Genomic DNA, 14,164 nt, shown 5'->3' with positions numbered 1-14,164 from the left:
ACAGCTGTACGACTCAGTGGACATAGTGGCTCCAGAAGCAAGGTCCCACAGGGTAGCATTTATTTCCAGTATTAATCAACATATGTTGCCCAAATCACAGTTTCCCATCTGCAACTCCATGAGAAATACGAACACATTAATTCAGAGATACGCTGCCATTTTCAAAGATTCCTAAAATAATCACACATTTATTTTTAAATGCCAAGAGAGCCTACCAAACCAGCAGGATAAAAGAAAAATCTGTTTCTTTCTACAAGCAGTAAGCCACGTGCTTGCTGTCCCTTGTGCTACCAATCAATAAGAAGGCTTGCTGCCCAGACCACCTGCATGTGTGCAAGACTAGAGCTGTGCAGGAGCATCTGCAGCCTAATTCTTCCTCACATCGCTCCCAAGCAGTTCTACAGGTACTATTCACAAACGTCACACAAAGAAACCTCCCAAACAGCTTCCTGTGTGGACCTCTCTACCCCCACACAATTTAATTCTGAAAAATTGAGGTCTTTTCTGATAAGCATTATGGAATAAATCACAGGTACCTCAGCAGGCACGAAAGTAACAGAAAGTCTCTAATTCACTTAGTTCCCCAGATTTTGTAAGAAAAATTATCTCATTGCTGGAGGATAAAGCAATACTATTTTTAGTCTCTTTACTGCATCCCTATAGTACAGCCAAATGCCATGGAACTTTTTTTTTTTTTTTTTTTTTTTCCTAGACACAGCAATAGTGTCCTTTAAAAGAGAAGCAAGGGAATACATTTCCCCTCATCAACTGTCTGGATCATTTGCTTGAAGGGTTGATCTCTACTGCAGGCTGACGTGCATGTCCTCTCAAATGATGGCAGAACAGAGCTCTCTGCTCCCAGCCATTGTATGTAGCCTTCTATTCAAATCTGCCACCAAAGTTTTGCACACAGACACTGTTTACATGACAACAGCTTAATATTCTATATAGAGCACTGAGTTGTTTGTCCTGTAACAATACAGGTGAGTGGAAATTTATGTTAAAAAAAAAAGACTCAAAACTCTTCACAGATACACCACTTTAATTAAAAGATAAACTCATGCCCTTAAAAAAGAAATTAAATAAAATTTAAAAATATAATAAATCAATATTGTTAGTTTCTTTCCAAGTACATTTAAGCTAAACTGTAAAGTATGAAGCAGTTTCAGACATTTTTTTCTCTCTATCACTTCAATACCAAACTGAATATAAAAATCTGAAATTATTCTCAGGTAGCAAATTAGTATATAAATAATTGGAAACTCACCGCAAGCAATATTTCTTTTCAAGTAACTCCTTATGAAAATGAAGCAGCACGGGGAATTTACGGTGCTTTTTATGGCAAGAAATCCATGGTATCTGTATAAACAGGTTTTATACTTCAGGCAGTTTTGTATGTGTAAAATATTTTCCAGTAGACCTGGATCTCATTTTTAATAGGAGAAAGTGTGGTATTTAACTACTTGAGTGCAAAGAAATTTCATTCCAAAATAACTATGGCTAATTTGAGAATACTCCATAATAAACAACAAACTATATACTTGAGCAGAACTCTTAAATAAGACTGGTGCAATGGCAAGACAAGCTGTAGGCTTTATAAAAAATATAAGCAATATCTGATCTTGCAAAAAAGAACAAGTGAGAACAGAAACAAGTGACCTCTGTATCCTTAACCAGTATGAACAATATAGTGAACAACTTAGTGTCCAAGGGGTCTTTAGCTGTAGCATACTGGTGAAAAGATGGCACTTTGAAGTTTACCATCATGTAAAGAAAATCAACTACAGAAGGAACACACAGAGGAATGTACAGACTGCATTCACCCACCTTTACCTAAACAACCTCCTCCTTTTATAAGGAGATACCAAATTTTGTTACTGTAATATAAAACATAAACCTGAACCCCTGTAAAGCACCAAGATCAGTGTGCACCTACAAGTATTTCTCTGATCTGCCCAACTTAAGACCATGTTGGTCCCTCTTATACCTGTCTGATGCAGGAGCAGACCCAGAGGTTTCAGCCAAGCTGCTTGGGATTTGCACAGCTCAGCCTGGCAAATGAAGCAGAGCAAGACCAAACCCAAAGGGCTCTTCGGCTCAAAACATGAATATTAAGGCAATGGGAGAATAGCCATGCCCAGTCTCCTCCATGCTGAACAGGTCAGATAAATTCATGCTGCTTCAGAGCAGCTGATCAAAGTGCCATTTCCAGTTTTGCATAAAACAATTAGCCAGTGCTTTTGCTGCTCTTCATTCTCTGGCAAGTACAAGCAGACTCTCCAACCATCCCAACAGAGTACAGTTGACCGTGGGGACAGACAGACTCTGGGTCTGCTCAGTCCTTAGTAGCCACTTTGTACAATACTACACTAACAGCCTTAACAAAAATTTAAAGTGGGAAAAATGAAAAAACAAAAGTGCTTCTAAGAAAAAATTACATTCCTGGTTTGTCTTATATGGGGCTGGAAGATAGTAAATGTTACAAAAAATAGAAAGAAATACTACATCTGAGCCAGGAGAGGGAAGGCCCTGTATTTTGATCCTGGTATCAAGTGCTAAAATCACCTCAGACATCATTATTTGTGAAATAGAACTACTAAAAGCAAAGAAATCAAAGAATAGCTTGCACCCACTGATAGCAAATAGTTCCAAAATTCATGATTTGCCTTCTTCAGAAAGAATTCTATACCACAACTATAATCAATGTTATCTTGGAGAATAGTGTTTCCTGATCCCTGTGAAGTTGAAAACTGAGTAAATATTTGTTGCAGAATAACTAATTGCTCCTTCAGGAAGGTATTCTCTTGTTTCTTACAAATCCATGTAAAAGTTGGAAGAGGAATTCAAGTATTTGCTAGGAAGTTAGGAAGAAAAGCAACTTTACTGCCATCATGACATGGTTTAATCACCAACAGAGCTGTGCTTAAGTAGTCTTTTCTGAACTGTTTTCCAAAGTTGGTACAATCTATAGGACTTGAGGTGAAGGGAAAAAAACAGCCAATTAAATGTATTATGTAAAACTGCAGTGTGAATTTTTATCCTTCTCCTCCCTACACAAGTAATTTGGAAAATTCACAAATCTCTGAACTTAAGATACAATTCTGTTAGGTAATGACTCATGTAAAAGGTGATTTCTTTGAATTTTAAGTTTGATCCTGGACCCACTGTTCATCACACATGGATATGTCTGTTTTTGTCTCAGAACAAAAAAGGTAGGTTTAATAATAAGAAGCAATTCTTCACTAATGCATTATATTCAGGAACAACAGACTTGATCAGAAGATAGCAATCATTGACTTGCTAGTGTAAGAACAGGAATAAAAATATCTTCTGGTTTACAAAAGACATGATGGAGTTGGAGAACAATTTTCCTGCCACACTCTGGTTGCTCCCTATCATCCCTATGTCAGTCTGGGCTCAGGCAAGTCTGCTCCCATATACAGCCCAGTGTTGGACAATTTGCATCTTCCCTGCATAAATGAAGGGTTGGGGGCTCACTAAGTGGACAATGGTCCCAGTTTGTCCCCCTCAGAACAAGTCACTACACAGGGAATGAAGCTGCACAACAGACCTTAAGCCATAAAATAAGACAGCAAAAAGACTGCATGTGTCAGAAAGCACAAGGTTATGCACATCTGACAATGTAACATTTTTTAGAATGTGATGCTCCTCTGTGTTGCTGTGACGTGACCAAGTGACTCTCCAGCTCAGCAGAGGAAAAGAAACAGGTAATTAAAAGCAACAAAAATAAATAACTGTGTTAATTACAACACCGTCAGTTTAGCAACGTGATCTGACCTAATTGTAACTGAATTGGGAGAGTCAGTCTTAGGAGCACCTGAAGGTGTCACAGTACCAAGATTTTAATCACAGCAGAAGGCAAAGGCTGGCCTCCTTCCCAAAAAGAAAGCCCTGTCCTAGCAGTAAGCGTTCCTCAGAACAACCACAAGCAACACGACCAGTCCCCTCAGAGCAGCAAAAGCTGTGTTGACACTGAAACGTGAGCTGTACCCCCAGGGAAACCACCAGTAATTTATTTATTATCCATAAAAGACAAGGCTTGGTTCCAAAAGTACCATGAGAAGCTATTTAAAAGAAAAAAAAAAAAAAAAAAAAAAAAAAAAAAAAAAAAAAAAAAAAAAAAAAGAAAAAATAGCACCAAACTCAATACCACAAAAAGAAACAGAAAGAATCTGGATTTGTACCAAGATACTGCCTCCTCAACACCCTGAACCACTGCTGAGACGTTGAGAAATAAAGCACTGCCACGGGAGCAGATATTGAAGGAAAGCACAGAAAATGTTTTTTCCTCCCATTTGTCTGAAACTGTTTATTGATTTTGGAGACTCCCCTCCTGGCAAACTCAGACAAAAACAGGGGGGAAAATACACATTCTGCGCACAGTAAGAGCAGACGTGCCATGCTTGATGTATTTATCTAGGAGGTATTTTTGCTGCCTATGCAAGATAATGACCTCAAACATAAAAAATACAGAAATGAAAAGCATCTAAGCAGAGAAATAAGAAAAAAAATGAAATAATATGTTTTTTTTTTTTTTTTGTAAAGTAAACTGAAGTTTTATTTATCTTTTGGAACCTACTAATGCAGGGGAAAAGTTGTTATCATAAACAAAATAACTCTACACAACAAAAGATGAGTGTTTTAAAGGGTTTAAGCAGAATTTACCAGTTAATTTTCCCTTACATCAGAAAACTGCTGTCATAGCACCCAACAAATCTCCAGGGTGAGCACTGAAGAATGCCCACGGTGGGATGCAGGGGGCAAGAAGGAAGAAATGAGCTTTTAAAACAAGTCATCTAGATAATTTAAAACAGAACTTTCCTTTTGTGTCCCTGGAGATGTTGGCCTTGACTGAGATAATTCTGTAACTGGTGGATTTACATATACTATAGCATGGGGACCGCCACACAACCTCAGAGGACAAACTCCTGCTCAAGCCACCACCACACCATCTCCTGGCATCACGTAACACAAATACAAAGGGAGAAACATTTTACCCCTTCACCACCAAAAAAAAAAACAAGGACCATGCCTTTTCAGAGAAAAGGGGACCAGCAGACTAACAGGAATCACCGTCAGACTTTGGAGATGGTAATAACTGATCATCGGTGGTGCATTTGTACTCAGGCCCTTGAATTTTTCTGTTCTTTAGTCTAACCAAGACACTGAAATATTACCAAAAAGCAGTAATATAAAGAGGTTTTATAATGTCTTACTATGAATGGTAACAAGAATGTTTATTGAAACAGTATTTGAAAGTTCAGAAGGCATCTCATCAACCATTAATGTCACCCATTTTAAATCTCTATTTTTGTGGTCTTCAAAAAAACCAATGTCATTAACCCCTGATTACTGAAAACCAACAGTTTTTGCTCCACTTCACAATAACTCCCCAGTAACAGTCCATGAGATCAGCATACATTTATTTACATAGAGCCTAACACACAGGAAAGGAAAGTAGGCATGGCAAACAGAAAATCACACTGATTGTTAGTCACTCTTGGTGAAAACGTAAAGTAACACTTATCTGATTAAGTACTTTTGGATTGGTACTTGCTGTTGGAATTTTGCAGTATGGCTTCATTTAGTACACTGATAATATAAAATGTAATTTTATTGCTCAAGTTCCATGTCAGAAGGATGATTTGGCATGTTACCTGTTTATTTTTTTGAACAAAGGAAGTTTTCACTGTTAGCACCACAACACCAGTGCAGCTGAGGAAGACCATATTTTCTGTAGCCTTTGAGTCACCAGTAAGAGCTTGCTATAGAAACACCAACTACTACACAATGGCTTCAGGAATACTGAGGTTCACATCTGTCTGGCTTCTCACGCAAAGGAAAAAGAAGGACTCCAGGCTGCAGGGTGGCCCTAGCAATTTGGTGTAGTAAAAGCTACTGCAAGTTTAATCCTCAGCCCTTTCTTTGTCAAGTAGATCCTTGAACATGGGTTTTCTGTAAGATGGTTCTCTAATTACCTGGTTGATTTTACTTAGGTGAGGGATTCTCCATCACACTTTACTGAGCTGTTCCACTTTTTATACACCACAGCAACATTGAGAGAGAAAGAGGCAGAAGAGTTCACAGACCAGCTTTAAATACTTATGCACAGGTCAAACATGTTTAATATAAACAAGGCAATAGAGAACACAGAACCAAAGCTGAAAATGCAGTCTGTCTACTGCACATCTGCAAGTACCTCAGGGCAGACTGCAGCACTTCATTTCCACCTTTCCTACCAGCTTTAATGATGCTCACCATGTCCAAAACACAGTGCATCCAGGTTGCATCATTTTTTGACTTATAGAGAAAGCTTTGTAACTCACGTTTCATCACTGAAACTGTAAAGGAGACTGAAAACTTTCTTCCATACAACACATGCTAAGGAACACACAAAACACAGCTTAACATACAAATATCATGTTGAATTTACAGGAATAAGAAATTAATTTTATGGTCCCATAGACACTCTGAATCTGGAAGCTATAGTAAGAACAAAAGAACATAGAATAACCATCCCCAATCCATTTTTCCCCCTTTCTCTGTTTATTACAATTCTTCTGCACAAATGCACAGCACAAAGACATGGTTTCTGGTATGATGGGACTAAAGTAGGTGTGAGATGCTATGCATCAGTGCCCTCAGAGCACAGCCATGCCACACAGCTTTGTCACTTGCTCCTTAGCATGGGTCCAGTCCCTGCCTCATCGCTGACACTCTCATGCTGAAACTATGACAACAATACACTATTCCCAGCATCAGTTATTTAATGATAAGCAGCCTGGCTCACTGGGCAACTAACAGCTCTGGAAACACTCATTATATTAAGCAGATTTTTACCTTAAAAAGGGTTGTAATTTCCATGACCTGGAAATGCAACCATTTCTAAACGATCCTTAAATCATAATTTTAACTGGAAACATGGATTGTAAGTCTTTTCCAATTCCCAGTTTCTCATGCATAAACTGGCTTAACCCGCTATGGAAAAAAAAAAAACAATTTCTAAAGGCCCATCATTCTCTTAGAAGCAGCATTAAAGTGTGAATACTGTCAATTTTCATGGAAATCACAATGCCAGAGCAACACAAAAAGCTGCAGTATACAGAACACAGTCGTTGCCAGAAAATCAAGTGTTTGCTGATGCTAACAGAGTAGCTAAAGCCCAGACACAGGGGAACACTTGTTAAGGCACTGAATTGCAATTCAGGAGAAGTGAGGTACTTCCCTAACTGTCACAGGCCTGGCTGCTTTTGGAGCTGGTCATGTAAATGTGTTCACACTTCTGCCTATATAAATAATATGGAGTCTTCTACATGTATTTCTTTAAGTCAAATGAATATTGTTAGGAAGTCTTCAGAAATGCTTGTGAGATAATTCAAGTCTGTGACAACAGAAGTCTACATGAGGACAGATGATTAAGAATAAATACACATATTCAAGAGAACTCTCATTCCTTTGAAGGGAAAAAATTTTTCTTTCATTCTGGCCATAAGCATGCATTGGGATCTGAATTACTTGGCAAAAAGAAATATACTACTTCTCCGGCAAGATTAACTACACACAGAGAAGCCATGTATTTACTGAACTGACTTCAATATAAATATCTAGGAAGTTGTTTTTCTTTAAGGGTCAGCATCCTCTAAACGTGTACCCATGAGAGCACTTGAACTGTCATTAACGCCCCCTTCTCCAGTGCAGCCTCCTGAAATTGACTGTTACTGGTGCAGCCAGCCCAGATGGGGTGGCAAGTAAAATCTGTCCTATCAAAATGTTCCTGCAGAGCACTGTAATGATTCCGTGAAGACTAGCAATTTGACTAAGATGTAAATTTACAGGAGCAAAACCTGAAGAAAAATGAAAATGAAATTACAAGGGAAAGAACATGAACAACAAATAAGACAGGTGACAGTAAGAAAGAGAAGGTTCAGTTTCATCTAACAGTGGCGGGAGCAGCATAAAATAGGAAGATGAAAAAATATAAAAGATTCCATAGGAACAAAATATTGAGAGACAGCTGGGAGATAGGGAAAATCAAAACAAATCCTGACTATTCTAGACAGTACAGAAATGAAAGAGATTTTATAACGCCTTCATTCTCTACTCTAGCAGATTCTGAAAGAAAGGAAAAGGGGAAAAAAGGAAAAATAAGATATGAAAAATAGGAATTTGGACTTCAGAAAGAACAGCTGTCAGGACTGAATTGCGTTGCATTTATCTTGCCATTTGACTTACTCTGTTAGTATCCTTATCTTCAGTGATCCTGAGATATTAGTCATGACTGAAAATACAAATCTGTTACAGTATATCAGCTCAACAGTTACATTCATATGGAAGTGCCAAACACAGAAAAAATTACCCTGTTTCATTCTATGCAATAGCAAGCACAATTTTTCTGTCATTACTACCAGAGTTTTATTTAACGTGATGCATCTCCACTGACACAGAAAGAAATACTTTGGGCCCAGACTGAGAGGAAGACAGGGTCAATGGTGACTGTACTGCCAGGAAAATGCATCACAAGGAAACTCCCTGTCTCAGGTGAACACATAAGAAGTGCATCGAAGTGAATCGACTGAATTGTGCAGGAGTGATACAGATACAAATAATGAAACAATGTGAAGGCCAATGCCAAAAGCACAAGTGTCAGTTTTGCAACTGGTCAAGCCAGCAATCTTGAAAGTTGCTACCATGCAGGGATAGAAGAAGGGGGAATGGCTTTAAGCTAAAGGTGAGGAGGTTTAAATGAGGTATTAGGAAGAAATTTTTTACCATGTGGTGAGACAATGGAACAGGTTGCCCAAAGAAGCTGTCCATACCCAACCCTTTCAGTGCTCAAGGCCAAACTGGATGGGACTTTGAGCAACCTGGTCTAATGGAAGGTGTCCCTGCCTATGGCAGGAGAGTGGAATGAGATGATCTTTATGGTCCCTTTCAACCCAAACCACTCTGCAATTTTACCACACTGCTACTCTACATGTCTGGTTGCAATCATTGCCCTTTGCCATCCACCACTTTATACATTACACAGAAATTTCATATAAATACAAAACATAGAAAACATATACAAATTGCTCAGCTTTCCAATTAAAAACAAATTACATGTTATTTCTTTTTACCCTAAATTGTGCAAAACCTGGAGGTGAGCTAGAGTATGATATAACTAGTGTTACACAGATTAAGAGATATTCTTTGCAAAACCGTGCTCTCCAGGCTTTCTTAGACAAGAAAATAAAACCATAAACACAATATTAATATTTTTTTAAAGCTGGTTGTGCAGTTTCATAAAATAGCCCACTTACCTATGTGTGGTAGTTGTAACATAGTAAGAAAAGGTTTCAACAAGCTGAGATGTGCAACTTGCTCTGTAGCTGGGGGTTTGCTTTCCCCGGTTCTGCATGTAAACATTGCTGATGCTTCACATCCATATTTGACTTCCAGGAACACTTTAATCCAGCAGGGAAGTCACTCTAAAGTGGATGTGCTAAGATGTGCCTGTATTTGCTAGTACCATAAGGCCCTGTGAGATAGGGAAGGAAGTTGAAGCACGGAAAATAAAGGTCCTACTTAAAGAAAGCACTCATACATCCAGTTTATTACAGAGGCTTTCACTGCATTTGCTAGACTCCAAAGGAAGCTTTTCTGTGCTCAGACACAGGCATGAAGATAGATCCATAAACTGCTGGCTGCTATGGGAGATGGAGATGCCTTCAGTGGCCAGGGAAGATGCTCTGCTTTTTGCAGGGTTCCTAACAGAGTAGAACAGAACTGATCTTTGAGCTTGCAGTGCCATTTATGACCAGTGTATGTCTGTTACACCAAATTATGGTCAAACAAGGAACCAACTGAAACACCCAGAGAAGATTCTCTCTGCTCTCCCTAATGAAACAAGGGCAGATACTAACAGAAAGATACTAAAGAAGTGTATTTGTCTCTTAATATCCATTGCATAATCATAGAGTAAATTGTCATTTCTACTATTGCTACTGATTGTCTTAAATTCACTTTCTTAAACCAAAATAAATGTTCATTGAATAAAACATTATGAACTTGCTAAAGCGTCTAAAAAACTTATGCCTAGCAATCAGTAATAATAAAATTATTGGTTCTGAAATCTGCAAATTTTTTTGAAACTGAAAAATTGGAAAATCCCTGCAACACCAGCACAAATTGCAGTTTTTCCTTTGCCATTTAAAACAAAACAAAACTATACAAACAAAAAAAAACCACCCCAAAATAAACAAACAAACAAACTCAGCAGTATCCTTCATTTAAATGTGCACCTCTCAAGGAACCATGCCGTGGAACACACATAATCAATTTATCTGTGTAAGCACACAGCAGAGCTGCTCAACCCTGCACAAAATAATACATTAAATTTGTTCACTGTTTAACAAGGAAGGGTCACAATGTTGCTGTTAATGATTACATAGAGACAAAGCAGCTCTGCCTAAATTTTGTAAGAAGTTTTGAAGCTACAGAAATTTTAACCTTCTTTCATAACTGCAAGCTAAGCCAATCAATACGCTGGAAACATGTATAGCATGTCTTCAGCCATGAAAGGAAGGTATTTCTGTCACAACGGCCTTAACAGCCAGAGGTCCTCAGCCACACTCCACAGATGCAGTTCATGTCTGGATTCATATGGAAACCAAAAAGGACAAAGCTGTGCTCTTGCTGCTCTTTCCTGACCCTAACAGATTTCATCAATGTGTGAGTAAAATCTGATTAGGGATCAAACATCCACCAGTGTCCAATATGGATGATAGCAACTGAGGGAATTATGAACCATTCAGTGAAGTCCCCTGCTAACAGCACAGACACGTCCAGGCTGGGAAGGTCTTACTTGCAAGAAAAGGCAACACAAAGTAATTCAAGGCTGAAATGAGCTCAGATAAAACAGGCAGTCACCTCTTGGTGCACATGACAGTGTTGCCATCAGCTTCCACATGAGCAGATTAGCACCCACACACTTTGTTATACAATATCACAAGTGCATCTGCACCCTACTATTGGATTCATCTTCTTGAGCCATGTCAGGAGCAATATGACTGAAGTTAATGCAGTTACTGTAACTTCTGTTCATGCATGTGATTTCTGAGTCTGGCTGTGGACAAGTTTACACAAATGAAACAGGTTACAAAAGGATTTAGGAGTTTTATTCAGAAATACCCACAGGCCCCAGTGGTCCTATCTGAGATGCATCAATGGCATGCATTCCCATTGCAAATTAAAATTTTTAATGAGTCTTTGGATACCTAGCAATCAAGACAAATTTTTAGTCAGCACTGCATCTGAATTACTCTTCAAAGCACACATGTAAATTGGCACCATAGATCTCCTCTTCATCAGGATTTTAGAAAGCAGCTATACTGTAACATCAACTAAATACAGAGAGGGGAAGCACCTTACATCTACCACTCTTCCTGGAAGATTAGCCTAAAAGGTCACGATCAAACAGGCTCAATTTCAGCTGGAATTAAGCATTTTATTTACAAAAAGAGCAGCAAGCTATGTCATACTCTGCACATCAAAGAAACATGGCACACACTGTTTCATTACCACAGCACTAGAAATAGCATCTTTTCTTTAGTCATTGCTCCCTATACTACTTTCTGTGTATACTGCAAGGTTCCCTATTAAACACAAACTAAGGAAATGAAACTGAACAAAACTACTGTAGCCCACTAGCACGTACTTTAGAGCTATTTCCTACTTTGTTGAAAATAAATTTATGATATAAACATTAGAACTAAAAATAAAAAAGCTGCTGAAGCACTCTCAGTCTCTTTCAGTCTGTGGAGACAGTGTGAAATAGAGCAGTAAATTGCAGCGAGCAGACAGCACAGCTCTTAAAACTTGCCCAGCTTTTGCTCTGACAAAAGAGATCGCTTAGGACCTCATCGTGCTGCTGCTCTCGTCGTTTAATTAACGGACTAATAAATTCCACTGCTGGCATATCTTCTACTGGTCCGTTCTCTTGAAAAACCCCTAACCCTCCCGCGGCTTGCACTCGGGCTGACCGCTACTTAGCAAGAGTGCTGCGAGAGCGGTGCCTGTCACCCAAGGCAGGAGGCACTGGGAGTAGTCACCGCCGTCTCCCACCAACCTGGGACAATTTTGGGCACTTTTAATTCGCGGTTGGCAGTGCTCTTCCTTCCTCTGCCGCAGCCGTGCGGTGGGGCTGAGACCCACGTCTGGGACGGCTGAATAAACCTTTCAAAGGCTTTTGGCAGCTGCGTCCTAGCGCTGGGGCAGACGGGCGTATGGGTGAGAACCTGTATGTCCGCGGGGGCTCCCCGAACCCTCCGCCGGACCGGTCTGCCCCGAGCCCCGCCGCGGCCCCGGCTCCCTCCCTGCCAGGGTCCCTTCCAGCCCCAGTGGCCCGGGTCGGGAGCTATAAGCAGCGGCTGCCCTTCGTCCCTCAGCGCCGCCCCGAACCACCTCCTCAAGGGAACAAGCCCCGAATCGAACCGGCTCTCCGGTCTCGCAGCCGGAGGGGCAGCGCCAGCAGCCGGGCCAGGGCGCCCCTCCCGCAGGGCAAAGGCGAAACAAGCACTTTCTCCTGCTCCTGACCTTTTTGCACCCGAGCTCACCGCCCTGCCGCCCCCTGCTCCCCGCCGTGCCCCCTCCGTCCCAGGGCTGTGCTCCGAGCGGGCCGGACGCCGACACCTGCGCGCCGCTCCGAGCTCGGCGCCCAGAGGGAAGGGAGACAGGCGGGACGGAGGGAAGGCACCGCGGCCCGCCGGCCAGCACGGCCGCTGTCGCCGTCCGGAGCCACTCCCGCCCGTGGAGAGGAGCGGCGGCCGGTCCGGCCCGGGTCCCGGCGGGAGCTTACCCGGTGGGGGGTTTGCTGGCCCCGGGGCGCACGAGGGTCTCCATGGCCGGGGCCCCCTCGCCACTTCTCAGAGGACGGGCCGGTGCAAGCCGCGATCCCGGCAGCGGCGAAGGTCGGAGGCGGGGGTACCGAGAGGGAGGGAAGAGAGGAGAGTACAGGAGTGAGAGCCGCCTTCGCCCCCTCCCTCGCCCCCACCTCCCTCGCTCCCCGCCCCGCTGCCAGGCGGCACTGCCCGGGCAGCCGCCGCCCACGGCTGCCCAGCCCGGCCGCGGGCTGCGGGCGGGGATGCGCTGCCGGGGCGGCCCTGCCAGCCTTACCCGGCCGGCAGGGAAACCACGCCGCGCCGCGGACCCCGACACCAGGGCTGCCCGGCCAGACCGCGGCAGGGCACGGCGGGGCGGGAGTCAGGCGGCGGAGCTCCCGGCGCGGCGGGGCTCGGCCGGCCGCTGCTCGGGCGGCGCGGGAGTGCGGGGGCGCTGCGAGCCGGTTTCCATGAGACTGCCCGGCACAAACGCAAACACGGCGGTCGCCCCCGCGGGCACTGCCAGGGCGGCCGCCCACGCCGCCCACGGCACGGCGTGGGAGAGAGGAACGTATGGGGTAACAGGCGGGGGAGAGGAGCGACAAACCGACAAACCCCCGCCAGCGCCAGCTCCCAGGACCCTCCTCCGTCTCTTTTGCCACGAACTTGGCAAACTCAGTGCTTGTCTGGCGAGTGTGCCCGAGACTGAGTCCCGCCGGGAGCAGAGGCTTTTCCTCAGCCTCACACCTTGCCCAGCCCTGGCTCTGCCACCTAAGGCCTGTTTCCCGTCACCTCTGTTCATACAGGGACATGTTTTCCTTCTCTCGGAGGCGGCACAAGCAACTTTTAAAATTAGCGGCATCTGTGGTCAGGGAAAGGGGCTGGAGGGCCGTGCCACGGCAAGGCAGGCTTCTTCCCGGCTTTTCCTCCTGCGGAGCGAGCCCAGCACGGGAAAGACAGCCCCTCTTCCCGTGCGGTGCGCACAACAGCACAGTCTTTGTGGAAACGTGGGAATCGCGTTAAAATCTGTGTGTGTTGTTTCAGGAATATCCCCCTTACGCCATTTCCCCAGAATATCGACTGCTACACCTGTGTGCACAAGCAAAACCAGACTGGAGGCAGGGAAGTCTGGCTGGCACTACTGTTGTGAGTATGTGTCCCCAGCCCAGCGTGCCCGGCCTTGGGCAGCCTGGCTTCTCCGGTAATTCAGGAGTTTCTCTGCTCCTCTCCATTTGTATCATCTTGCTTTCTTGGCCACGGTGGGAGATTGGCAGAGGCAGGTCAGA

General features: G+C 43.1%; 1 protein-coding gene across 2 annotated transcripts in view; it reads right to left on the bottom strand.

Moving 5' to 3' along the window:
* Positions 1 to 13,050, bottom strand: part of COBL (cordon-bleu WH2 repeat protein) — a 113,528-nt gene extending 100,478 nt beyond the window's left edge. For both annotated transcript variants that reach the window (XM_068195846.1, XM_068195855.1), the window contains exon 1: positions 12,857 to 13,050. In XM_068195846.1, the coding sequence (XP_068051947.1) occupies positions 12,857 to 12,900 (44 nt within the window). In that variant the 5' untranslated portion in view covers positions 12,901 to 13,050. The remainder of the gene's footprint in view (positions 1 to 12,856) is intronic.
* Between the last annotated feature and the right edge of the window lie 1,114 nt (positions 13,051 to 14,164).

The sequence above is a fragment of the Anomalospiza imberbis genome, chromosome 1, assembly GCF_031753505.1.
Source record: "Anomalospiza imberbis isolate Cuckoo-Finch-1a 21T00152 chromosome 1, ASM3175350v1, whole genome shotgun sequence".
In the NCBI taxonomy this organism is placed as follows: domain Eukaryota; kingdom Metazoa; phylum Chordata; class Aves; order Passeriformes; family Viduidae; genus Anomalospiza; species Anomalospiza imberbis.
The sequence above is the reverse complement of the archived record's forward strand: the minus strand, read 5'-3'. Positions and strand labels throughout refer to the sequence as shown.